The 27,869-nt window shown below is 46.3% G+C and overlaps 3 protein-coding genes across 3 annotated transcripts; 1 reads left to right on the top strand and 2 right to left on the bottom strand.

Annotated features, from left to right (window-relative positions):
- Positions 1 to 577: 577 nt before the first annotated feature.
- Positions 578 to 2,181, bottom strand: LOC123440137 (mitogen-activated protein kinase kinase kinase 17-like). Its single transcript, XM_045116709.1, has one exon. It carries the CDS (start codon positions 2,039 to 2,041, stop codon positions 668 to 670), a length of 1,374 nt encoding a protein of 457 aa, XP_044972644.1. The 5' UTR covers positions 2,042 to 2,181; the 3' UTR covers positions 578 to 667.
- A 3,921-nt stretch (positions 2,182 to 6,102) lies between these two features.
- On the bottom strand, positions 6,103 to 7,593 carry LOC123441845 (mitogen-activated protein kinase kinase kinase 18-like). Its single transcript, XM_045118052.1, has one exon. The coding sequence runs from the start codon at positions 7,492 to 7,494 to the stop codon at positions 6,103 to 6,105; it is 1,392 nt and encodes a 463-aa protein (XP_044973987.1). The 5' UTR covers positions 7,495 to 7,593.
- Positions 7,594 to 19,785: 12,192 nt separating this feature from the next.
- On the top strand, positions 19,786 to 21,097 carry LOC123440138 (membrane protein PM19L). The gene is made up of 4 exons (XM_045116710.1): positions 19,786 to 20,060; positions 20,195 to 20,414; positions 20,523 to 20,568; positions 20,694 to 21,097. Exons 1-4 carry the CDS (start codon positions 19,934 to 19,936, stop codon positions 20,769 to 20,771), a joined length of 471 nt encoding a protein of 156 aa, XP_044972645.1. The 5' UTR covers positions 19,786 to 19,933; the 3' UTR covers positions 20,772 to 21,097.
- The last annotated feature ends 6,772 nt before the right edge of the window (positions 21,098 to 27,869 follow it).

A 27,869-nucleotide genomic window follows, 5' to 3' on the forward strand; every position in this document is an offset into this window, starting at 1 on the left:
GCAACCGTCATGGTTTTTTGCTACGTCTAACCTTTTGCTACATCCATCACGCCGAAGCTGAGACTTGCGACAGCGGTGAGATGGTTTTGCTACAACTGTCCTTTGATTTTGCTACTATTGACAGATTTGTTGCCCATGCGTCAGTGAGGCGGAGCTGCTTCCATGGCGTGCGCGGGCGACGAGTGCGGGATCTATACATGGCGAGCGCGGATGACAGAGGTGCATCCATGGCGCTCGGCCCCGGCCAACGGCAACGGCGCGTGGCTGCCCCACATAGATGTCATTTTTCTGGAACTGCGGCTGCCCCCGAAAGTGAGAATGGAGCGGAGGCGAGCTTCGAGGCCCGCGGAGAGCTCATCCATGACGAGGGAGAGGCGGGGTCAACGGGGGTACGGTGCGACAATGGTTTTCAGATTTGTTTTTGCCTCGAGGAGTCGAGAGGCAGGAGGAACAAAACGTATGGAGAGAGAGAGGAGAAAAAGAGATCTGACCATGCGCATTAAAACAAATCAATGGCTGGCGTTGGACCAGTCGAAAGTTTCAGCCGACAATCACGCGCCTATCACTGTCCTTTTGCATTGACCTTGCTGTAAATTCAACTATTGATTAGTGGGCTCCATAACTACGGAATATGTTCTTCCTGATGCTGGGCGGTACCGTAAATTTGTTACAGGGGTTGTGGAAGATCTTTTGCGGTATGCGCAAGAGTGAAAAGAATGAACACCATTACTGTCTTTGTTACAAGGGTTGGTCGTAGACTTTGAGATTTTGAGCAAAATATGAATTGCATTACTCTGTCTTTGTTACAATGACGATCAAATCTCGAAATTTCACCCCCGTCAGGTTGAAACGGGTGAAATTGATTTCTACAACTGCCTAAATGCACAGGACGCACATAACTGTCCTGCCAAATGGAGGAGTCGGTCAACACTGCATTGCGCGGGATGCCGTTGCTGTCGTCGGCAGCAACCGCGAACGGCTCACGCTCTGCCTCTGTTTCTTCCGGCCCAACGAGGTAACCTGCACCGGCCGGCGGCGAGTCGGGGACTCTGGAGACCTCGCCGCACACGTCGATCCAGCCGTCGTCAGAGTCCCAGTCCGGCAAGGCCGAGGTGGCGCAGGCCAATGCCGCGATCCTCTCGGCCGGCGTCGTCGACATCTCGTCCGCCTCGTCGTCGGTGTCCGAGTCCCAGAGTGCATCATGCAGTGTGCTCTTGGGGGACGCGTATTGTTGCTTCACCGGCGCCGCCTTGTAGTCGCCGGCGGCAGCAACGAACGGGTGATCCAAGAGCTGCGCTGCCGTGGACCGGTCGCTGGGCTGTCTCTTGAAGCATCCGGCCAAGAAGTCCTTGGCATCCGCCGAGAGCCAGCCCGGCACCTCTGGCACGGCGGCTGTGTACCCGATCCGGTGCACGGCCGCGAGCAGATCGTTCATGTCGCTCCATGGCGCGCGGCCAGTGGCCATCTCGACGACGGTGCAGCCGAGCGCCCACACGTCGGACGCCGGCCCCTGCTCCTCGCCGCGCGCGACCTCCGGCGCCATGAACGCCGGCGTGCCTCCCATCGGAAGCAACGAGTCCACAGCCCTCGCGCAGCCGAAGTCAGTCAGCCTGGCGCGGCCGTCACCACCGATCACCACGTTCCGTGCCTTGACATCCGCGTGGACCAGCGACCTCGCGTGGAGGTACTCCAGCCCCCTGGCCACATCCCCGGCGTAGGCCCGGATGGCGGACTCGGGGAGGCAGCCCCCGCTCCGGACGGCCTCGTCGGCGAGCGAGCCGCCGGGTGCGAACTCGAGGAAGAGCTGGTACTCGCCGCACTCGGCGGCGCGGGAGCCGAGGCAAGGGATGATGTGCGGCGAGCAGAGCCCGGTGAGCACGCTCCCCTCGCGCTCCAGCTGCGCCGCGCCACCGGCGGCGGCGGACTTGACGGCCAGCAGCTTTCCGGAGGCCTCGTCGGACGCGAGCCACACGACGGCGCCGGACGCGCCGCGTCCCAGCGTGCGGATCCGCCTGAGCTGCTTCGCCACGGCAGAATCCATCGTTGGTCGTCGGTGCTCCGGCTGGGTTGCGAGCTGACTTGGTATGCGAGGATGGACGGATGGCGCGCGAGCTGCATTTATACGTGCGGAGTGGCGCGCGACGAGGAAGAGACCGCCATGGGTGCGCGGAACACGTGCGGAAAATGAGGCTCGCAGCGTTTAGCATTTTGGGTAAAAGAAAAAGCCTCGTGCGACCTTCACCTTCTCCTCTCCGGCTGCAAAGGAAGGTGCCGTGTAAACGAACGTGCGGGTCTTATTCTGGCCATGGCTTCTCTGGCCTGCCTTTTCCCCGTCGTTTTTCCGCTGCCTTTTCGTCTGGCGGATCTGGATCAGCTTCAGGGGAAGGTGCGTCGGCGGCTGAATTCGAATTGTGGACGTCACGTGATGCAACGTGACGTTTGTCAACGTATACGATGATGATTTGTATGCAGCCACACAATGGATAATGATTAATGATTAGTGCCACTCATACTGCTCTTAAGAATATAATAATGGACATATACCACCGTTGCTTGCTTGCTTGCTTGCTTCAGTAAGTACTCATCTATGTATGTGAAGTGTCACTTTGGCGTCTCCACGTGCTACAGAGCCCACAGCCTAACCGATAAGGCCTCCTTGATGCGTCGTGTTGGCTATGTGCCTCGCGGTTACGTCTCAGCCTCGTCTTGGACATTTCTCTCATTAGGCTCTGTACAACGTGGAGAGGTCTCAGAAGAAGAGCTGCCGTAAGGGCAATACACGTCCATCATCATCCAGTCGTCCATCGCCGTTTCCCAGAGGCACGTTTCGTTCGGCGGACATGGGCGGCTCGCCCAGACTGAAATTTCCGAAGCCATGTGAGTACGTGACGGAGTTTGGCTGAAGCTGATGGAGGATTAGTTAGCTATATCAATCATTTCTGGCGTCACGCTGTTTAGGCAAGCACATGCGCCGAACACTAGCCTAAGCCTCTGTGTGGAGCGTACGTGCTACGTGTCGGATTTTAGACCTGTTTGAGCTGTCATGTTTTCCGAGATTCCGAATCATCGTCGGCTGACCCTTTTTCCTTGGAACAAGAACCGCGTGATCAAACCGTGCAATTTTCTTCATGCATAGCTTGTTGGTAATCCATTTTAGATAAAGTATAATTTCTGTTGGTTAGGTTTTTCAGGCAACGGTTCTGTTGAGCAACCGAAAAAAGGGTGCACGCTTCAGTTTCTCTCTTCGCTCAGCTTCAGTTTGGTTCATGAGCACGTCATCACTTAAAGACACGTGTCTTCTTGCATGATCATAAAAATAATTGTCGGGAATGCTTTATTTTTGAACCAAGTTTTTTTTTCCTGAGAAATAGCCATAGTTTTTTTTGAAACAGCAAATATTTTCCATAAATTTGTAGTGTGGCCATGTCATCTTCGTAAGTACCCCTGCCAATCATTTTTGGAAGCGCATCGGTTGATTTTAATATCAGTAACTCAAACAACATCTTGACCTTTTTAGCACCAAACATCCCTCATCCTGAAAAAAAGGTACAGGGATTGATTGAATCTTCCACTTTCTCAGTTCACGTTTTATTTGTCCATTATCGCATGTGCCTATGAATTATTTCCGCTCTGAGGAGACAAATTACAAAGCCTTTGACTCCCGTGGTTTGACATCGGATGGCTTCCTTTGAAGAAGATTTGTTGAGAACACATACTGTGACAAGGACGACTTATGACCTGATATCCAAAACCAAAAGATGATACTCCCTTCGATCTATATTACTCCCTCGTTTTCGGTTTACAGGACTCATCTCAAAAAATTTAGATCTTCATCATATTAGACTTATTTTGATCTAATTGAGTTAAAGTGCTTTGAGTCCCACGCCATATTTAATTTATAAAGTTTTAGAGAAAGGAGATGAGTGGTTATGCATGCATCGTTTTCTACAACCATCATGTAAGTCCAATGAGAAGGAGGATGCTACATTTATGGCCTTGGAAATTGAATATGTGAGAAATTTTTCATCGACTAGTTAAAACTAGTATCATCCATTCACAATTCACCTTGGTTAATGAGATTTCAGATTTGAGCCCTATAAACCGGAAAGGAGGGAGTACATGACATTGGTTTAGTACATCGACAAGTAATATGGATCACAAAGAGTACTATGGTAATTTTGTTTTACTCGATTGCAGATCTAGATCTTCACAACATTGTCTCTCAAAAGATTCGGAGTATTAATTTGTTGAAGCCTAGAATATGTGGAACATTGTGAGGCAGAAATGGAATCTATTATCGACTTAGGCAGATCTTACCCAAACCCTAGTTAGTAAGGACCACTTTGATTCATTTGAAAAATAGAGAAAAATCATAGGAGTGGAATTTTTTCCTATCATGACAACTTTTGTGTGTTTGGTTCAAAGGAATTAACGAACCATAAGAAAAATGAAGGAGTTTTTCTTTTGGAATCAGTTTCGTGAAAAAGAACAAAATTTTACAATCCACTCAGACCATTTTTTATATTCCTATGCACAAACAATGAGGGAAAGACTATAAGTGGCATAATACTAACTCCATCCCTTTTTTGACATAAAACTTAAGATCCATTCATCATACATCATGAGAGTACAAATAACACAAGAAGTAATAAAAAATCATATATTTCCATAGACCATCTAGCGATGACTACAAGCATCCGATCGAGCTCAAGGCGTGCTACCATCACAGCCCCTTCCTCGTCGGAGTCAAGTAAGCCTTGTTGTAGTAGACAGTCAAGAAGTCATCATGCTAAGGATTGAAAGGACCAGCGCACCACAACATCATCCGTCATTGATAAACAGAAACGGATATCGAAAGAGTACAACCTGTAGACACACGAATGTAGTCGAATGAAGATCGGATCCAAACAAATCCATCGAAGATAAACACCAGCCAAATTCACAAGATCCACCGTAGACACACGTTCATATGCCCTTCAGCGACAGAAGATGCACTATTAGTATAGGGCTAGACGGGAAAACCTTATTTCATCTCCGGGGAGCTGCCACAGCATCCTCTTCATGAGCACAAGACACAAACACTAAACAAGCTAAAAGCCCCCCTCCCGCCGACAAGAGCCGGGATCCACCATGCCTCCATGGTCTGAAGGCCTCGGAAGACGTGGCAGATCAGCATCGAAGCTGGTAGAAGGCGGAAAACCCTCGTCTTGGAGGAGTCTAACCTTAATTTGATCATGCATTTTAGGAGTCATGTGTTTTTTCTATTCCTACATATCAGACATGTAATTATGCAAATTCCTTTTTTTTCGCAATCATTTATTTTGCACAAGAAACCATATTCATGATGTAAGTGGACAGTTTGTTGAACGTTATGGGACTTGCCCGCATTGTCCGTATTTTCCTATATAGGATTCTATCATTGTCGAGTTAACATTTATGTGGCTTATGTGGCGTTCATGTATGGCTACAAGTTTCGCCAAGCAAACAATGGTTTGCCACGAGTTGCATCCCGCGCCGCCGCAGGAATATAAAAATGATCCACTGCATCCCTTGCGACCGCTGGAGTCTTCATGCTTGCGACATTGCTTTCGTCTCGGATTCCCATTGCGACTGCTCTGCACTTCTGCGGATCTCGTCGCCCTAATTCACTGGCGACTCTAACCAACATGCCCCGCCCCTGCCCCTTCCCGACGCCACCGCACATAGCCCGCAGGCCGCACCCGCCCACTCCGCAGTCGGTGGTAGGCAGCTGACGTGCAGCTGCAGCAGGCCGACAGCCAGTCGCCTAGCTCGACGACGACGGCGTCGAGAACGCAGGGGTTAGGATGTGAAATTGCAGTTCATGTGTTTGGAAAAAGATGCGAACAACAAATGATCAACGTTTGTATCGTGGGCTTTGGTGGGTTGTTCAATTATGCCACTTAATTTCATTAAATTTCTATGATCGCCATATGAACCTTTTTTAAGTGGATGGCATATAAGGGACAAGTGGACACCAACGCCATTTATATCCTGAAACCATATTCTATTTCTGCGTTTTTTTCCTACTAGTTCCCTGCTTTTTAAATCCTGCAAATTAAAGAGGTCCTTAGCAGCCAGCAGTTATAAAAAGAAAAAGGCAAAGATCGATAATACCCTCCATTCAGTGCAAGATAGAACGCAAACAGCATGCCACGGAAGTTGAAGACAGAAGGAAATTTGCGCAAAATCAAAATGTAATTTTCTTTCTCTGTCGCAACGACAACCAAATTTTACAGTTTCATGTCTGTGACTAACAGTGATCCACAATTGTCTGTCAGTAGCTACATTCACACTCAAATCTCTCTCGTACCCATCGAAATAATGCGCTCCATCCACATTCCGCACAAGGCCGTACCACCTACTGGCATCCGCATCAGCGAAATGGACATCAACCTCGGCTTCCAATCCTTCTTCACTCCAAGGGCCGAAATCTGCGCCGGCGATCTCCGCGGCCGTCGCAGTTTCTGAAGGTTCGGAGCGTTCGCCGTGCACGTCGATCCAGCCATCATCGGAGTCCCAGTCTGGCAAGGCCGAGCATGGGCTCGCCAGGGAGCCGATCCTCTCGGCCGCGCTCGTCAGCGTGTCCTCTGTTTCGCTCTCCTCGTCGTCCGACTCCCAGAATTCCGCGTTGAGTGTGCTCTTCGGGGACACCCAGTCCTGCTTCGCCGGCTCCGCGTCGCCGTAGTCGCGGAAGGCGGACGCGAGGAACGGGTGCTCCAGGAGCTCCGCGGCGGTGGGCCGGTGGCGGGGGTTTCTTGCCAAGCACTTGCGGAGGAAGTCCTTGGCCTGCGGCGACAGCGAGGCGGGAAGCTCGGGGACGGCGTCAGTGTATCCGATCCGGTGGACCACCGCGAAGACGTCGTCCATGTCGCCCCACGGGGCGCGGCCGGTGGCCATCTCGATGACGGTGCAGCCGAGCGCCCACACGTCGGCCGCCCGGCCCTGCTCCTCCCCGCGCGCCACCTCCGGCGCCATGAACGCAGGGGTGCCGGCGATCGCCCGGTCGGAACCCGCCGCCCTCGCGCACCCGAAGTCCGCGAGCTTGGCTCGCCCGTCGGCGCCGACCATGACGTTCCTCGCCTTGACGTCCCCGTGCACCAGCGAGTTCCCGTGGAGGTAAGCCAGCCCGCTGGCCACGTCCGCCGCGTACCCCTGGATGGCGCGCTCCGCGAGGCTCCCGCCGCTCCTGGCGGCCTCGTCGGCGAGCGAGCCGCGCGGCGCGAACTCGAGGAAGAGCTGGTACTCGCCGCCGGCCGCGGCGCGGGAGCCGAGGCACGGGACGACGTGCGGGGAGCAGAGCCCGGCCATGACGCGGCCCTCGCGCCGCAGCGTGTCGGCCGCGCCGGCGCCGGCCGACTTGACAGCCAGCAGCTGGCCGGAGGCGTCGTCGGAGGCGAGCCAGACGACGGCGCCGGACGCGCCGCGCCCGAGCGTGCGGAGCCGCCTGAGCTGCTTCGCCGCCGTGGCGTCCATTCCGATCGAGCGTTCTGAGCAGGGGAGGGAGGATTCGACCCTGGGTCGGGCGTTGGGTGCTGCGTGGGGTTGGACGTGTGAATTGTGAGCGATGAGCCTGTGGACGAAGGGAGCGGGAGCGGGAGCGGGAGCGTATTTATTTGTATGGCCACCCGCTTTGGCTGCCTGCGATGCGTGGGAAACGTGCGGGAGAGGGGGAAAGAGAGCGAGTCGCGTGGGGCGTGTGCTTCGTGCGTAGCCCCCCAGTCAACGCCAAGGGGACGGCGTAACGAGCTTTTAGCCGCTGCTCATGCTCATGCTCATGGTCAAATTCTGCGCGGTAGATGGGATTTCCGACCTCTCTTTTCTTGGCCCTGCATGCCTAATCGGGGAATGAGGCGCGAATATTCTATGCACGTTTTGGATCACTCCCAAAGCCAGTGCGGTCTCTGAACTAGTAGGAGTATACCAGTTGCCATTCCTCCAATGCTGTGCTATAATCTTTTGGGCTGTCAAATTAACTGCACCCACTGTGATGTTGTCCATAAGGCAAGGCCAGTGGTGGCGGCTACGGGGATCGTTCTGCTTTCCGATACCACGAGTCTATGTTCAGATGAATGTGCACGACCAGCGCAGGGAGTGACGCAAGGCTCGGGCTGCGAGGTGCCAAAAACAAGTTCAGGAATCAGTAGGGTTGCTTCGCCCTTCGCAGCCGGGAGCTGACCACCTACCCACACGGCCACACCGGCCTTCTGCTCGCGACTCGGCTCACCGGTCTCACTTGGCTGGAGCGGTCCGGTCTTCTCAACAAGTCAACCAGTGCACACATTCTGTCATCCTGAAGGTTTCTCCACGCTAAATCTTCGACTTGTCTTTGCTCCACCCGGCCGGGCAAAAGAAGGGAAGAAAGTTCGACTTCCAAGTTCCAATGCATGCCTAGAATCAGTTCCATCTCAATGTTAAATTTCAGGACATTTCAAAACTTCATTACTATTGATTATCACAATATTGCAAACTTATCTAGTTTTCTTCTGGTATGCCATGCAATAAAGGAATCCAATATGTCGACCGTTGAGATAAATATGAGTTATTACATTGTGAGAAGAACAATTATCTGACTATAAATTTTATTTATTGAATTTAAAATTTTAAAAACATACATACGCAGGTCTGCAGAAGATAAATTTGGACAGATCAAATTCCATATTTGTTCATTCTAGTGTATTTCCCCTGAATTGTGATCCATTTCAGCGGCAACTAATATGGATCTAAGGGGTATACGCATTGTTTTCCTGTATGAAGTTTTCTTATATACAACAAAAGTGTTTTTTTGCAAGGTACAACAAAAGTTTTTCCTCTTATTTCCACCCCCTTCATTATTTTTCAAAAAAGAGTTTATTGTCATGTTCCTTGGTTGAGGCTCTCTCCCTTCTCTTTCTCCATCCAAACTCTCTAATCATCTCATCAAATATGCATATGCCAACCACGCCATTCCCCAAGTCAGTCAGTACCCTGCACTACAGCCAACTCTAAGAACTTTGCCAAAACATTTCCTCAAAAAAAAGTCTCCCAAAACATCACCTCGGTCCTCGCTAATGTTATTAGGTTGGTCGTAATGGTAGTACTCCCTCCGTCACAGTTTATAAGGCATGCACGTGTATCTAGGTTGTCATTTTGACTTATATAAAATATATTGTATAACATAAAAATTATATCATTAGAAAATAGAACATCTAAAGTTTTTAATGATATATATTTTGTAATATATGCCCTTCATTAAGTTGATCAAATTGATGACCTAGATACACGTGCCGGACTTATAAGCTGACATGAAGGGAGTACTATAGCTAGTATTATGCATGCCAACTAAGCAATTTTGATGAGGTGACATAGAATTAAATGAAAAAAGAGAGGGTTGAGTATCATATAATGATACCGTATCATATAATGACCCCGTATCATATTAAATGTTCTGCTACTATTTGTTATGCATGACAATAAATGATCTATCCTATAATAGTAATATATGATACTATGCATTACGGGGCGTAGTATCATACACTAATATCATATACATGATACTAGTATATGATACTCCCCATTACAACCAGCCTTAGCACGCAGGCCGCTGGGCGCTCCTGTCAATGCACATGCTCAGCTCAGCCTGCTACACACACAGATGCACAACACTAGCAAGCAGGTGGACTTTTCCTAAATTGGTAATCTGTAGATGGTTCTGGAAGACAGCAGAATCCTCGTTGCTACTCTAGATAGTACTGTAGATGCAAGTCCCACCATTTTGAACCATACGATGGACTATATCAACGGTTCACATTCATTTCCAGTCTTGAGATTGAAAACTGAAAAACTGATACACTACAGTAGACTAATTGTATAGATTTGGACGGGGGCCCTTTCACACTTGCAAAACAATTGGTGTTGACGTTCGAGTGTGTTTATAGGATTATAAATCTATAATATCGAGCAAGTTGGAAAACAAAAATACCTCACAGGTTTATGTAATAATATTATTATTCACCGACCATGTTGCACCTATTCAAGGTTCATGGATTAGGGTGGACATTTGGGATATTTTGGTCCATCCGGTTTGGGTAGTTCGAGTTTTTCAAATTCCGAGTATCATAAAGTAAGAACCAAAGTAAACAATAAAAAAATCATTCAGCTGACCTGCTCAGCATGTGGTCAACTAAGCAACTTTACCAATTCAACTCAAGCAACTAGCAAAATTAACAAGCAAGCACCACACGGTGAGGGTGGTATAAGCAAATCTCAAACAGACAAAAATAATTAACAAGCAAGCAACTTTGGCACTCAGGAGTAGAAATGAAAACAGAGCGGTTGTTTTCCAGTTATTTGCGAAAGCAAAAAACGAATACAAAACCCCAAAAATGAATATGAACCCCCCCCCCCCCCCAAAATCCGCTTCATTTTCATCCCTACCCATGAGCATATGTTCTTGGGATGGACAGTAAATTTAAAACAAATACCGAACCATTTTACATTTTTTGTGGTCGTGTTGATGTCTAAAACATGCTCAATTACTTTCATGCAAAGCAGAACGTGTTTTGTCAGCAAAATAAAAAGTTCAATGGCCTATAAATGCCACAAATTTGACACTTTTTTGCACATGTTTAAATATTATATTTTCCGTAAAGTCTTGCATATAAGGGCATCTTCAAAATGAACCCTCAAACACCTGCATTCATCTGAATTGATCTATCCGACATAGTCGGTCATCCAAAGGAGTACCCCATGTGTGTGTGGCCATTGGAGCGCAAGGAAGGGTGTTGGTCCACAAGCGGGGGACGTGTGAGCCCCAGAGGCACTACTCCACCATTAAAGTGGCATTACTATCTTTGCACAATCTGCTATTAGCACCATGAAATTTTATATTATGTTCTAAGAGAAATATTACAATAAACAAATCTTGAACAAAGCTTTCTCCAATGCTCCTTTCTGTTTCAAGTTCTTGTCGAGGAACTTTATCACTATTTTTATTTTTCTACCTCAGACGCAAGTGATAGCATGTAGTCATATTTGTGACATGTTCGCTACTAGTTTCATGCTTGATTTAGTGCTAATATGAGTCTAGTCACTCCCTCATTTGCTAAGTGACCTCTCAAGAACCACTTTCTTCATGATATGTATAGAAAAATTACCCCAAGATCTTTACAATATAAAAGCCATATTTTATGAAACTTCTATCCATTTGAAAGAATTGTAGAATTGTAGTGTATGATAATGTAGAAAACTTATAGAGAATTTGTCTCTAGGACCATGCTCAACAGAAAAGTCCCTTTGAGAAATATGTTCTAGTATCAAGTGCATACTAGGTTCTTTGACATAATATACCAGGCTAAAATGAGTAGTTGATGACACCATAAGTATTAACACCATGAACTTCATCGGCAATATTATCATCATTAGCTTTATCGGCAATATTACGATCATTGTCCCCGCCCATTTCTATAGCGTGAACCTCAACCTCTACTGCAACATCACCAAGACCATCATTAGCATAGCAGTTAGAGTTTGATTTTCAATTATTTTTTTGAAATTTCTTCACAACAAATCGACCACCAACACCCTTTTGGGTTTAAATGGCTAGTTCTAGTCTTTATCTCTTCTTACACTTCTATTTCTATAATACATGATTTTTCCTGTTTTATAAACCAAAAAGTGTAATATAGATGAATTTCAAACACTACATGAATTATAGGCTTAACAAGACAAAAAAATAGAGGACGTCACACTCTTGCATTTTGATCGAGCAACTATCTCGGAACTCTTTGATGCGTGGCTTGTTGAGCAGCTAACCAACTATCAAACACAATTTGACCGCAAATCAAGTAGGATAGAGCAACTAATTAATTAATAACTATAATCAGAAATTTAGCTGTCGTAATCTGCACAATGCTGACAACACCTAGACAAGTTATCCTAGTTCAAGAATTCATGTGATTAACCAGTTAACTTACCGATTAATCTCTACTCGTTGGGTCGCCAAGTAACCCATCAATTGATAAATTGTTCTATTCATGGATTAACTTGACATTTAACCTATTAATTCCCTGTTCTCAACCAACAGAGAAGCTACCAGTTAACAATTTACTCAACAATGCAAGTTACAATGGCAATTAGAGAAACAATCGATTAGTCTATTGATAGACTCGTAAACCGGTCGATTGGTATCGACATAGAGTTACAAGTTAATTTTCAACTTTTTGGCCCTCCAACTTGTGAGATAGTGAATTGCAGAGTTCATGATGATATGATGGCTTTGGGAATTGTGATGGTCGGGGCATTATGGTATCACTGCACTGGGGCTAACCACATAACACAGAAATGGTGGAACGAATAGAAGATGAGAGAGAGAAGAAGAGAGAGACTAGAAGCAGGGATAGTGGATAGGGTGTCACAATCTCGCGATGCATGAGACCTCCATGAGTGCACAATGAGCACTCGACCACATCAAGGAATCATGAACAACCTATTCCTTCAGCATGATCAGGATCTCAAACGTCGTTTATATGGATAGTCACTTTTCAGCACTCGCACATTAAGCCCATTATGTTTGTGGTTAAAAAATATTTATTTTGTGGCTAAAAAAATCATTTTTACGTGCATATATATATATATATATGTGTGTGTGTGTGTGTGTGTGTGTGTGTGTGTGTGTGTGTGTGTGTAGTATATCCGCACAAAGTTTTACGTGATCAACACACAAAGCGTACAAGATGTATCGAGAGGGATCAAGTGATCCCATGGTATGGTAAGCATTGTCCATTACGTGTTTGTGTACTAACCCATGGTCTTCGTGAGAGTTCTATGTGGGGGTTAGGTGTGTTTCCATGGGCTTGCGTCAAAGGGAAGATCTCATACAACCCATGGAGTATGACGTCAAGTTGTGATCGTCATCAAGATTGCGATGTGCAAGTTCAAGTGGATCAGCACGAAGATAGCATGCTTGAAGCTTGCCGTCCATTGTGGTGGCAATGTACTTGTGAAGATATGTTGAAGAGTGGCTCACCCATAGTGAGTATGGGGGAGCAATCAACTAGTCTTCATCAAGCCAACACAATCAAGAAAGGTGCTCCATCTTGAGGAAGCCAAGATCATCATCATCTAGCTCAAGAGGACGAGGTGCAAGGTATAGGTTTGCCCTTGATAGGTTTTCTGGTTAGGATAGATTGCTGTTCTATCCAGGGGGGCTCTGAAGTCAGTAGCTTGATCGTATCGTTCGTTGAGAGCTCAAACCATTTGCATCCTTGCATCATACTTCTTGGTTCTTGTTTGGTGTTTCTCTTTGTGACTTTTAGAGCTTATGGTCATCTTCATGACAAGCTCGAGTTCATCGAAAACAGAGTCCATATGCATCTACTATGATGTTTTCGATGTTGGAGTTTTTGCCGGTTCTTCATTCATAGAGATCTCACATCTCTATATCTTTGGCATATTCATAACCGCATGGTCTTAAGATTGGGTTTGGATAGCCCTTGTCGTCCTGAATCCAACAAGCTTGGGTTTGCTCGATTCGGAGCTCGTATGCGAAAGTTATGGCTGTTTCAGTGGTGAGAGGTAGTACCGCTGGACCTAGCGGTAGTACCGCTGGAGTTGGCGGTAGTACCGCTGGCCCTAGCGGTAGTACCGCTGACTGGCGGTAGTACCGCCCCTGGTCAGCGGTAGTACCGCTCCAGGAGCTTAGTACCGCCTGCCTAGCGGTTGTTCGTGGACGGACCTTTTTGCGAAGACTTTCTTGGCGGTGGTAGTACCGTTGCACTACCATGGGCCCAGCGGTAGTACCGCTGGGGCCAGCAGTAGTACCGCTGGAGCTCGGGCAGAAAGTGGGGGTAACGGTCTGATTCCTTCCCCCACTATATAAAGGGGGTCTTCTTCCCCCTTGGTCTTATCCATCCGTTGAGCTCTTGTTCTATCTCCATTGTTGACATTCTTAGAGCTTGATTACTCTCTATCCCTCCAATGATTCTTGCTTGTTCTTGAGGGAAAAGAGAGAGGAGATCTAGATCCATATCTCCACCAATCACTTTCTCCTCTATGTGAGGGGAACCCCTTGGATCTTGATCTTGGAGTTCTTTGTGAGCTCCTTGTTCTTCCTCTCATATTTCTCCATAGCTTTTGTTGTTGTGGAGGGATTTGAGTGTGAGGGACTTGACCACTTCGTGTGTTCTTGCCATTGCATTAGTTGCATCGGTTTGAGTTCTCCACGGTGATACGTGGAAGTGAGAAGTTGAGAAGCTTACTACCTTTGGTACTTAGTACCCTAGATATTGTTCTTCGTGGATGCTTTGGCGTCATAGAAGCTTGGTGGTGTCTCGGAGCTCAATCATTGTGGTGTGAAGCTCCGGGAAAGCGTCGGGGTCTCCAATTAGGTTGTGGAGGTTGCCCCGAGCAATTTGTACGGGTACCGGTAACTGCCCCCAAGGGTTGCCACGTGTACGGGTTCGGTGACCGCCCCCAAGGGTTGCCATTTGTACGGGTTCGGTAACCGCCCTCAAGGGTCCCTTAGTGGAATCACGGCATCTTGCATTGTGCGAGGGCGTGAGGAGATTACGGTGGCCTTAGTGGCATCTTGGGGAGCATTGTGCCTCCACACCGCTCTAACGGAGATTAGCATCCGCAAGGGTGTGAACTTCGGGATACATCATCGTCTCCCCGTGCCTCGGTTATCTCTTACCCGAACCCTTTACTTATGCGCTTTACTTTGTGATAGACATATTTTTTTATTGTAATATATCTTGCTATCACTTAGTTGTTTATATTGGTTAGCATAAGTTGTTGGTGCACATAGGTGAGCCTAGTTGTTTGTAGGGTTTGTGCTTGACATATTAAACGTTAGTTTTATTCCGCATTTGTTCAAGCCTAAACCTTAACTATTTTAAAGCGCCTATTCACCCCCCCCCTCTAGGCGACATCCACGTCCTTTTCAACTACAATAATATGTTAAGCACCTAACCATATTATTTGGTAGCCATGTTAACAATTCAATTAATTTGTTGGTTTTCGTATATAGTTTTCTGTGGTTCAAGGAGTTTCTAAGTTCTGCCACGCTCACTTATGTTGACGTGTTCCCTCCAATATTTGGTTCATGTCAGTTTCCGGTTATATATTCATTTTCAAGGTTCTTGTATTCGTTTCCATTTCTGTAAAACAAGTTTAAAACAAATATGATCACACCCAATTTCGTCCGTTTGCTTTATGTTTTCATCCCTAAGAGTGCACCCATGCTTAAAAAATCGACACTTGTGTATGTGCCTCTTTTTTCATATATTTTTGGAGAATTGCCTCTTTTTTCATGTGTGATACAAGCTCGCACCTGAAAACTATTCACCAAGCCTCATGTACATGCCTCTCCACTTAGGGTCACTTTTTGATATCTTGTCCAACCCATGTATGATGTAGCAATTTGTGCCCGCTCAAACTGGTGGGGGTGGGGGTGCTATTCTAGAAAAAAAACTTCTGGGGCCCCTATGTTGGAGCTCACATGCTCTCATCGACGGGTTTGCCAATTAGAACTCTACATTGGGCTCTTTGCATCATATTTCATCTATGTTTCCTAGGGTTTCTAGAATTCATCCATGTGTGCTTTTAGGATTATATTATTGTTGCTTATTTGATGAGAATCGATCTTGCTTGTAGTAGTAGTTGGCCTTGGTTGTCTGAATCACAATGACGTAGAGGTGAGGTTTGATCTCCTTTCCAGGAAAAATAGTTGTAGCTGGCTTATCCATGTTGCTATAGGCTTGTAGCAACGGTAGTTTTTTGTTGACAATAAAACATCTACTCATAAGTGTTACATCATTTACAATCAAAGGAGAAATAAAAGTAGAAGGTTCACTCATCCAGATTTTAGTGGCAGAACATCTAGCTAAGTTAGCTAGGTCATGAGCTACTGAGTTTGCCTCTCCGAGGAAAAAAATTTCAGAAACTATAAGAGGGAACTCACATGACACATGATACCTATCATCGAAGATAGCTGCTAGTCTCGTGTAAAATTGCTCCCTATTTCATTGTCTTAATAACATCCATGTTGTGTGAGTTCACCACTAGTTTGTTACAACCAATAGATTGTGCAAGTGATAAAACATATTTTAGTGCCATGGTATTCGCAGATAATTCATATGAACACCATTCAATTCTGCTATTACCAGCAACAATAAACTTCCACCTACTGTCACGGATAACGACCCTAGTGGTTCCTCTTAGGCCTTGTACAATGTTACATGTTTAGGGAGGTGCTTAGGAAAACAAACCGTTTTTTCTTCTCAAGTGCCAATGCATATTTGTACATGAGAGATGCCTAATTAAACACTATCCTATTTGAATAAGCATCGATGCTTAAAGAAACATTAGTTTATTTTTGTAAGCATATCCCCTAAGTGTTTGCATTGTACAAGGACTTAGCATCTCATCATCAGGAGTACACCCACATTTAGCGCTAACAAAACGGAGGCAAAAGATTTGCCTCATCCCTTAATTAAGAAGAAGTTTAGGGTTGCTTTTACAACGAAAGCGAGATTGTTTTTACAAAAGCTACTACTCTCCCCGCATGATATGACCCATTTTTTTGCCCCCACGGTGACCCAAATCTTTGCTTTGCTTTGGATGTTTGACAATAGGACGGACGAAAGAGTAGACTTGTGCTGGAACACCCTTGCATTTCTCTCGCACCAGATGGTCCAACATGTTAGCACAGTGAGGGGGTTGATAACATTTCTATTGGGCATATTGTCGCCTTATAACCCACAAGTATATGGGATTACAATAGTTTTCGAGGGTAGAGTATTCAACCCAAATTTATAGATTTGACCTGAGGGGAGCCAAATAATATTTGCACGTATTAGCAGCTGAGTTATCAATTTAGCCACACTTTTGGGTATGCGGATCCTAGCACGTAGTAGGCGCATATAACTTGCAAGATCGGATCAAGAACATAGATATAATGGTGAAATCATAAACGGTTTCGATCTGAAATCATGGCACCCGGGCCCTAATGACAAGCGTTAAGCATAGCAAAGTCATAACAACAACAATCTCTGAACATAATGGATACTAGAGATCAAGCCCTAACAAAACTAAATCGATTACATGATGAATCTCATCCAGCTCTTCACCAACCAGCAGCCTACGAAGGGATTACTCACTCCGATGAAGAGCGTCATGGAATTGGCGACCAAGGAGGGTTGGTGATGACGAAGACCGAAGATTCCCTTCTCCGGAGCCCCAAACGGACTCCAGATTAGGCCTCCCAATGAAAAACATGAGGTGGAGGCGGCTCCGTATCATGAAACGCGATGAAACATCCTCTCTTATTTTTTCTCTGAAAATAGGATTTTCTAGTGATGGAATTAGGGTCAACGGAGCCCCATGGGCCCCACTAGACACGAGGCCGCGCTAGGGGGCTGGACGCCCTCGTGCCTAGTGGGCGTGTGGGGGCCTCCCCTTTGGTGAGTCTTGGTTCTAGAAAATTTCTTTTATTTCATAAAAAATCTCCAAAAAGTTTCGTTCCATTCCGAGAAATTTTATTTGTGCACAAAAACAACACCATGGTAGTTGTGCTGAAACAACGTTAGTCCGGATTAGTTTCATTCAAATCATGTAAATTAGAGTAAAAAAACAAGATCAAAATTAGTAGGAAAAGTAGATACAATGGAGACGTATCATCGCCGACATGTTGGTCCATCAATCCTTGATAGAGCGATGAGCCGGCCAAGTTATGAGATTGATGGAGTCGAGGTTTAGCCAACCCTTAATCATGCCCCAAAGTTTGATGGAGAAGTGACACTTGTAGAAAGTATGGCCAATCTTCTCCGGCGTTTGCTTGCAAAGCAGACATAGCCCACAATTAGGCCACCCCTTTTTCCATCTATACGCCGTCGAAACCGATTTTGGATTACCAACCTTGCGAAAAATTTCATCTTGGGGAGGGGAAGGCCTCCAAACCGCGACATGCATGGGCTAGAGGACCGTCCCGATGAGTTTGACATTGTACGTTGAGGTGGTGGAATATGTTCCATCAGTAGTGTGCTTCCAAGTAATGGTGTCCTTAGAGTCCTCAATAATATCAATTACTCTCATTCTAGCCCATAGGGTGACAATTTGCCCGATATGCTCCATCGTCCAGTTGTCAGGGAGTTTGATTTGGTGAACCATTTTTCCTCACACAAGGCCTCCTGAACCTTCCAATTTCTCCACGAGGAAGCCTCGAAGACGAGGGGGGGCGATGGCAGAGGGTTTTTCTCCGTTAACCCATGGGGAATCCCAAAAGGGGGCGCGTGCACCATTGCCGATGGTGATGCGTGAGGTAGCATAGAAAAGGTTGTGATCCATCTCGTCACAAGGGTTGATCATTCCCACCCACATCTTGGAAGGCTCGGCCCACTCAAACCAAAGGCATCGAAGCCTAAGAGCCCTAGCAAACATATTCAAGTCAAGGATTCCCAACCCTCCAAGCCCAGTTGGACGGCAAACAAAGCTCTAGCTGACCTTGCATTTCACCACTGTTACCTTGCTTGTGCCCGCCCATAGGAATGCCTTTCAATCTTGGTGATGTTGACGAGGGTACTCGCAGGAGGTTTGAGAGCAATGACATGGTATATCACTTGAGTGGTGAGCACAGACTTGACAAGCGCCCCACACCCAATGGATGTAATGTTCTGGCCGTCCCACGACACAAACCTAGCCGCCACTTTATCCACCAGGAATTGAAAGTCTGCAACCCTCAGGTGCCGAACTGACAAAGGGAGGCCAAAATATTTGATGAAGAAGGTGGTACGAGCAGCGGGCATAGCAGAGAGAACTGCGTCCAAGTTGATATTCCTGCACCTTATTGGGACGACCGCACTTTTTTAGAAGTTTGTACATAGGCTCGTCACCAGTCCAAAGTAGTTTAGTATGTGGGTGAAGTTGACAATATCCTGCTGTATAGGAGCCATGAAAACAACCGCATTGTCGGCATATAGGGACGTGCGAAAGATGGTCCTCCGCCCCTCAATTTGTGCAGCAGTCCATGCTGGATGGCAATGTCTAGAATTTATTGCAAATGATCAATGGCAAGGACGAAGAGCAACGAAGAGATTGGATCCCCTTGGTAAAAGCCACGATCGTGCTTAATGATGGGTCCGGACACCCAGCACTAACATAGTGCGGTATCTCGGTCGTTATGTTGATTTGGCCGTAAAAATTAAATACATGAACCTCTCTCTTCCAAACAAATATTTGGGGATTGGAGGGACGGGGTGAGATTCGAGGGGATTGGGCAGAGAGAAGGGGCTCACCAAATTCTTTCACGCCCCCAATCGACTTTAGGCTTGCAAAAAATCACCTCATGCTCTTAACCGGACATCCTAGCCGTCCATCTTGTGATCTAGTGGCGCAAGACGCAATCGTGTATCTTCTTTATTACTGTATAAATACGTGTTTGGCATCTACTACCAGACTTGTTTTGCACGCAGCATCATCCCGAGACATCATTTAGCGGATTCGACGGCAAAAGCTGCGCTCTACGGCTGTAAAGCGATAAAGCGCGGGAACTAAACTAAACTGGACTGAAAGGTATCCACTGTCCAGCTAGCCGTCATTTTATCATCGAGGCGAACGGATCGAATCTCTGACAGGTTGAGAGGGGCCGAATGCCCCAGACCGCGGGGACGGCTGCCTTAAGCATCAAGTTTGTCACAAACTTGACGTAACCCAGCATCCACAAGCAATCGGCTGTCCATGCAGCCGATGGAAGCAAGGAACAAATCTAGCCTGCATTTTCCCGTCGATCGTTCGTGCGCACGTCCTGTATTGTATCTATATATAATGTGCAGCTGCCGATGCAATCCTTGTGCCGCCTGAAATACTACTGCTGACTCGTACAAGAAGTAGAGCGCAGCCTCTCACCGGTCGAAGCGTTCATAGCTAGGAGCTCGCACACATGGCGAACGCGGGTCTGAAGCCGGTGGCCGGGCTCCTCCTGATGCTCAACTTCTGCATGTACCTCATCGTCACCGCGGTCGGGGGCTGGGCCATCAACTATGCCATCAACAACGGCTTCTTCATAGGTACGTACTCCTGACTGCTACAAGTGCATAATCGTGGTGCATTACTTGTGAAAAACAAGCGGCTGTGGTGTCCTTCGTGTGCCTATATATATATATCTTGTGTTAAATTCCTTGATATGTATGTTGTTACACAGGTTCCGGGCTGCAGCTGCCGTCACACTTCTCCCCGATCTACTTTCCCATAGGGAACGCGGCGACCGGGTTCTTCGTCATCTTCGCGGTGATCGCCAGCGTGGTCGGCATGGGGGCGTCGCTTGCCGGATTCCACCATGTCCGGGCGTGGAGCCACGAGAGCCTGCCGGCGGCAGCCTCCTCTGGGTTCGTCGCCTGGATGCTCACACTGCTTGCCATGGGGTACGTATGACCACAAACAAACCTTCGGCCAATTCTACCACTCCATATAAACACCTGAAATCCTAATGTGCGCGCGTATGTAACGTTTTGGCTGATTTATTTCTCCAGATTGGCAGTTAAGGAGATTGAGCTCAACGGCAGGAATTCTAGACTGGTACGACCCACAAACGTGCTGTTTAATTTGATCATCGTTCGTATGGAATCAAGTTGTGGGTTTGTGACTACTGATGTGGCACGTTTAGTTATTAACTGTTTGTGTTGGTCTCGATTGTCTTGTAGATAACCATGGAGGCTTTCACCATCATACTCTCGGTGACGCAGCTCTTCTACATACTCGCTATACACGGAGGGAGGTGAAGGGCCAGTTGAAGTGGGCAAGATGGATTGGCGATGGAATATTTGCTTCCAAGCGTGATGATTCAAGGCTGATATATCAACTAGCTAGGCGAGCATTGATTCACGGCCGGGTTGCACGTGTACATCTTTCATGTGGTATTTAAACTTGTATCGTGTGGTTAATTGCTGAGTCGAAAATGCACTGTGCATGTGTGTTGAGTGAGTGTGTGTGTATGTGTATGTGTACGTGGTGTGTAAGCGTTAGATGCGTGTTCAAATTTCCGTGTGATTTGTTGATTCGAAACAATATGCCAAGCTATTATATTCATTTGATTTGGGTATATAAATATATTGTTTACCAAAAATTATTAATTATTAGTACGACACATTTTTCTGGGTTTAGCATGCTTATCCGACCCATGTCTCGTCGGCCAACCCACACGAAACGATAGGGACGGCCTAAACAACCGAAACAACATTGCAAATACTACTTATCGCTCATTGCGAACACAAATGATCTGCAACCGTCAAAGCATCTCCAACAGTTGTACAACAGTTTGGCGTAAAATAGAAGTTTTAGCGTGTGTGGTAGGATTGCGATGCCTACCAGACCGATCTCGTAGGCGATAGGGATGCGGGGAGGGTTGGCGAGGCGGAAGCGGCGGCCGACGGCGCTGGGCGCCGTTGAGAGAGATCGGGAGACTAGGGTTAGGACGCCGGCTCCTGCTAGGAGCCGATCAGAATAATTGATCTTGCTTAATCTCAAAGTTGTTCATTACATGAATATATATAACTCTTCTAGGCTATAACAAATTGGGCTAAGCCCCTAATTTTATAAGTTAACTGGGCCATCTTGGCTAACTGGGCCTTCTCCAGCTATAATGTAAAACGGTCATAACATCTCTCCCCGCCCGCGCAAACAGCTCGTCCTCGAGCTGGAAATCTGGATAATGCTGACGGAACTCCTCCAGGTTCTCCGAGGTAGCATCCTCTTCTGCAAACCCGTGCCACTGAATCAAAAGGCGACATACACCCAGGCTTTGCTGGGCCTTGAGTACCTTGTCTGGAGCAGGAAGGAAACGTCCATCGGAGGTGGGCAGAAGAGCAGGTCCAGACACTGACGGCTCCCCATGGAAAGGCTTCAATAAGCCCACATGGAAGACATCATGGAGACGTGCACCAGAAGGAAGCTGCAGGCGGTAGGCAACGCTGCCAATGTGTTCCAACACCTGAAAGGGCCCCGCATAGCGAGGGCCCAGCTTGCGCTTGGCGCGGGGTGATCGCGCAATCTCTGGCGTTAGCTAGACGAATGCTTATGACAACGAACCTTCTCCTGCAACGGCACTAGAAGAATGCTGATAGCACTCCCCGGTAATGAAACTAGAAGAATGTTGTTGACGGCCCACCAGCGCGTGGGTTCGCAGCAGTTTTCGAGGGTAGAGTATTCGACCCAAATTTGTAGATGGCCTGAAGGAGGTGAGAGAACACTCTCGAGTATTAGCAGCCGAATTTGTCGGATTCAACCACACCTGAAAGATTAGTATCTGCAAGCAGACTAGTAACAACAAAGTAGTATGATAACAACGGTGTCAGAAACGTTCTGTTGACGGCAGACTATTCCTAACGATTGTATCAATGGCGCCTCCGTTGCCGCGTTGACGGAAGTTGTCAGTTCCTGTCAACGTCCGGTGAACCAACAGTGTAACAGGTAGCAGTAGTGTAACGAGCAATAGCAGTGGCAAGGAACAGCAGTAGTGACAGCAGTAGCAATAGTAGCAAGCGAGAGTAGTAGCAGCAGAGCAAGACAAGTAACAGCAGTAGCAACAATAGTAGCAGCAGAGCAAGGAAAGTAACATCAGTAGCAACAGTAGGACAAACTCGTAGGCAATGGGTCGGTGATTTGTTTGGATGATATTCATCAGGCAATAGCTATAACACGGAGAGATAAGTGGCTAGCTCCCGTTCGTCAATGTGATGTACGCATGCATTCCGTGTGTCGTCATACGTGCTTAGGGAAAAGAACTTGCATGACATCTATTGTCCATCCCTCCCGTGGCAGCGGGGTCCAAAAGGAAACTACGGGATATTAAGGTTCTCCTTTTAATAAAGAACCGGACCAACGCATTAGCACTTGGTGAACACATGAACTCCTCAAACTATGGTCATCACCGGGAGTGGTTTCGGTTATTGCCACTCTGGGGCTGCCGGATCATAACACATAGTAGGTAACTACAACTTGCAAGATCGGATCTAAAACACACATATATTGGTGACAACATAATAATTTCAGATGTGAAATCATGGCACTCGGGCCCTAGTGACAAGCATTAAGAATGGCAAAGTAGTAGCAACATCAATCTCAGAACATACTGGATACTAGGGATCAATCCCCATCAAAACTAAGTCGATGACATGATAGATCTCATCCTACTCATCACCGCCCAGCGAGCCTACGAATAGATTACTCACGAACGATGAAGAGCTTCATGGAATTGGAGAGGGAATAAGGTTGATGATGACGATGGCGACGATTTCCCCTCTCTGGAGCCTAGGACGGACTCCAGATCTGCCCTCGAGATGAAGAACAGGTGGTGGCGGCGCCTCCGTATCGAAAACGCGACGAAAACTTCTCTTTTTATTTTTTTCTGGGATGAAAGGCAACTTATAGAGCTGGAGTTGGGGCGGCAGGTGCCTGTGGGACCCACAAGCCTGCCCACCGCCACGAGGGGGGGGGTGGTGGCGGAGCACGGGCTTGTGGCCCACTGGCCCACCCCCTGAGGTGGAACTTGGCGCAGATATTTTTGATATTTTCCAAAACTGCTCCCCGTAAATTTTCAGGACGTTTGGAGAACTTTGATTTCTGCACAAAAATAACACCAAGGCAATTCTGCTGAAAACAACATCAGTCCAGGTTAGTTCCATTCAAATCATGCAAATTATAGTCCAAAACAAGGGCAAAAGAGTTTGGAAAAGTAGATACGATGGAGACGTATCAACTCCCCCAAGCTTAAAATCTTGCTTGTCCTCAAGCAACTCAGTTGACAAACTGAGAGAGAAAGAAAAACTTTGACAAACTCTGTTTGATCTTGTTGTTGCAACTATGTCTAACTCATAACAAGAATTTCAGCTAGATCAAAAGTTAACCACATAAGAAAATGACACAAAGGTCTCACGGTAAACTAATATCAATGGCAATAATCAGCTAACGAGCAAATAATAATGAGTTTCAAATACCAACACTTCAATCAAAACAAGCACGGTATCTCGCTAGCTCTTTCTGAGACCGCAAAAGATTAATGCAGAGCACTTTCAAAGATCAAGAGGTGACTAAACATTGTAATTCATAGCAAAGAAGATCCAGTCATAGTCATACTCAATATCAATCAAAAGTAAAGCATAAAAATGACAGAGGTGCTCTCTAATTGGTGCTTATAAAAGAGGAGGATGACTCGACAGGAAAATAAATAGACAGGCCCTTCGCAGAGGGAAGCATTGATTTGCAGAGGTGCTAGAGCTCAAGCTTTTGAAAACAGAGATACTAATTTTGGGTGGCATGCTTTCATTGTCAACGCAATGACCAAGAGTTCTCAATATCTTCCATGCTACTCATGCTATAGGCGGTTCCCAAACAGAAAAGTAAAGTTTTAACCCCCCCACCACCAATCAATCACAATCCACGGCTAGCCGAATCCTCGGGTACCGTCCATACTAACATCAATCCAGGGGGAGTCTTGTTTTACAATTATGTTTTCGATTTAAGCATGGAACTGGGCATCCCAAATACCGGCCCCTTTCTCGTGAATGACTGTGAATAAACACATGTCGAGGATAACACTCCTAGCATGGAAGATACCAATAGCCCTCTGTCGGTTCGGGCATGCAAAACAGATTATTTCTTGAAGGTTTAGAGAATGGCACATGCAAATTTACTTGGAACGGCAGGTAGATACCGCAAATAGGTAGGTATGGTGGACTCTCATGGAAAAACTTTTGGGTTTATGGAAGTGGATGCGCAAGCAGTATTCCCTCTTAGTACAAGTGAAAGCTAGCAAAAGATTGGGAAGCGAACAAATAGAGAGCGACAACAGTCATCAAGATGCAATGAGTTTGACTAACATTGAATGCAAGCATGAACAGGATATAAATCACCATGAACACGAACATCATAGAGGCTATGTTGATTTTGTTTCAACTACATGCATGAACATGCGCCAAGTCAAGCCACTTGAAACATTCAAAGTAGAATACCATCCTATCATACTACATCACAGTCATCTCAAAATCTATGTTGGCAATCAAGAAAAACCATTATAAGCTCTCAACTAAATAAGCATGACATTAGAAACTATGATCTCTAAGTTGTCATTGCAAACATGGTTCTCTCACAACAAAGCTAAATCTGGGTCGACAAGCTAGTCATATTTACAAAAACAAAATAGATAGAGTTCATACCAGCTTTTCAGTCTCAGTCACTTCATCATATACCATCATTGTTGCCTTTCATTTGCATGATCGAACGATGAAAACGATAATAAGCGCATTGGACTAAGCTGAATCTGCAGGCAAACACAAAGGAGAAGACAAAATAATATGGCTCTTTGAAAGCTAAACAGGTAAGCATGTAAGAACCACTAAGCATTGTAACCAATATCTTCTACCTTGACACAAAGAAAAAGAAAACTATTTACACGGGAAAGCTCCCAACAAGCAAAAGAAGAAAAGAAAATCTTTTTGGGATTTCTCAAAAGGACACAAAACAAGAAAACAAGAAAACGAAAAGAAACTAGCATGGATAATACAGTGGCAAAGTGTAAACACCGGCTAACAAAGTGAAAGCATAAGCATGAATGTAAAGTCAGTGAGAACACGTACTCCCCCAAGCTTAGGCTTTTGGCCTAGCTTGGTCTACTCCCATGGATGATCCTGGCAAAACCCAAAGTCATAATGGGTGTTATACGAGAGTGCTGCAACCACTGCCTGAATAGCTGCCTCACGAAGTCGAGCAGCAGTCGCCTCCCTCTCATACTCCTCTGTCTCTCCTATGGTTATGTAGTATCTTCGTTTAACCTGAAAGTCAAAGAAAGCAGGAGCAGGAAGGGTAATATGGAAAACACGCTGCCGGTTAAATATCAAGCGGTATAGGAGGGACCCATGATCTCTCTCAAGGAACTGGTAGCGTGTTAGAGCGACACGATCAAGGTAGGCTGTACGGAGAGGAGGGTCTTCTGGACGGATGGATACCCCAAGAAAGTTTGCTAAGCGTGTAGCATAAACTCCACTAAAGAAATCCCCCTCACTGGCATTTTTATTCAGCCCCCTTGCTATAATAGCTCCCATATTGAAGCTCCTGTCACCTGTTACTGCGCTCTTAAGGATACTAAGGTCGGAAGCGCATAGGTGACAATGTGCACCCTTGCCGTTAACGCACCTACCTATGAAGAGGGCAAAGTAGTGCAAGGCAGGGAAATGGATGCTTCCTATGGTGGCTTGCGTGATATCTCTGGTTTCTCCAACAGTTATACTGGAGACAAAGTCTCTTACCGAAGACTTAGGAGGATCATTAACACTACCTCCATCGGGTATCTTGCAAATCCTATTGAAATCCTCCAGACCCACGGTATAGGATTTATCGTACAGATCAAACAATATGGATGATTCACGGCCAACTAAAAATTTAAATCTACGCACGAAAGAGGCAGTGTGCATAGCATACTGTTCACATTTATCTGAGAGGAATTCTTCTAACCCGGCATTGCGGACAAGTGCATCAAACTCATCCTTGAAGCCTGCTTCGATCATGAACTCATCGGAAGGCCATTCACATGGTTGCACCGGTGCATCCCTTAGTTGAAAAGGTTCGGGCCCCCGAAAGGAGAGACGAGGACCCTTCTTACTTGAGGAATCACCATGAAACTTCCTCCTGAACATCATTTCCTTTTGCTGAAATTTTTGAAGTTCAAGAGAAAAGTGAATGAGGACCAACCATACCTTGTAGCAACTACTCCTACTAGTGCCTAGATACCGTATCACGTGCTAAAACTACTTGGAACCAGCTAAAATCAACATTTATAGCTCAAGAACAGGGTCACCAAGGTAGCAAGAATTCACGAAGGATAAAGCACTAGAGCAAAAATTAATTGGACCAATGGAGGAGTCACTTACGAAGGAGTAATTTCCCCAAAACAATTCGGAGAATGGTGCTTTGAGCAAGGAGATCGAAAATCACAGCCAAATGAGCAAGAACAAGGGTTTGAGCTGCGAAACAATTTTTTTCTGGAGGTGGAAGAAGAGGCTGAGAGCTGTAATGAGTGGAGAGGATGCCTGTGGGCTCCACAAGCTTGCACCCCGTCACCAGGGGGTAGGTGGCAGTGGGGGGGCTTGTGGCCCACTGGTCAGGCCCCCTGGCCAGCCCTCAGGCCCAGAAATTTTCAAAAGTTCCAGAAAAAATCAAACTAAATTTTCAGGACCATCGGAGAACTTTTATTTTCGAGGTATTTTTCTTCGGGACGCTAAAACAGAAAACAGGAAAAACTAAACTAATTCTATCATTTTTCTTCTAAGCAACAGAAAATGAAGACTCAAAACAGAGGTATGTGACTCTTTGATTCATCCGTTTCATGGTCATCGGAAGAAATTCGTCAATGGGGTTGATCAAGTCCTTATGACAAAACCTTCTCGAATCGGAAGAGAGAACGAAGAATTTTCTAATAGCCACTAAGTCACCTCAATGGGGATATGTATCTCCCCAACAAGCAAATCATACTTCATCTTGACACGAGGAATAGGGCATTCAAAGCTCCCAATAAGAATCGATGAAGTCTTTTCGATAGCATTGATGCAATGTACTGGATATCGTTTCTTCGGAAAGTGCACGGTGTGCTCATTACCGTTGACATGGAAAGAGACATTGCCTTTGTTGCAATCTATAACAGCCCCTGCGGTGTTTAAAAAGGGTCTTCCGAGGATGATAGCCATGGCATCGTCCTCGGGAATATCCAAGATAACAAAGTCTGTTAAGATAGTGGTGTTAGCAACCACAACAGGCACATCCTAGCAAACGCCGATAGGGAAAGTAGTTGATTTGTCGGCCATTTGCGGAGAAATTTCAGTGGGCGTCAA

This window comes from Hordeum vulgare, chromosome 3H, assembly GCF_904849725.1.
Source record: "Hordeum vulgare subsp. vulgare chromosome 3H, MorexV3_pseudomolecules_assembly, whole genome shotgun sequence".
NCBI classification, from domain to species: domain Eukaryota; kingdom Viridiplantae; phylum Streptophyta; class Magnoliopsida; order Poales; family Poaceae; genus Hordeum; species Hordeum vulgare.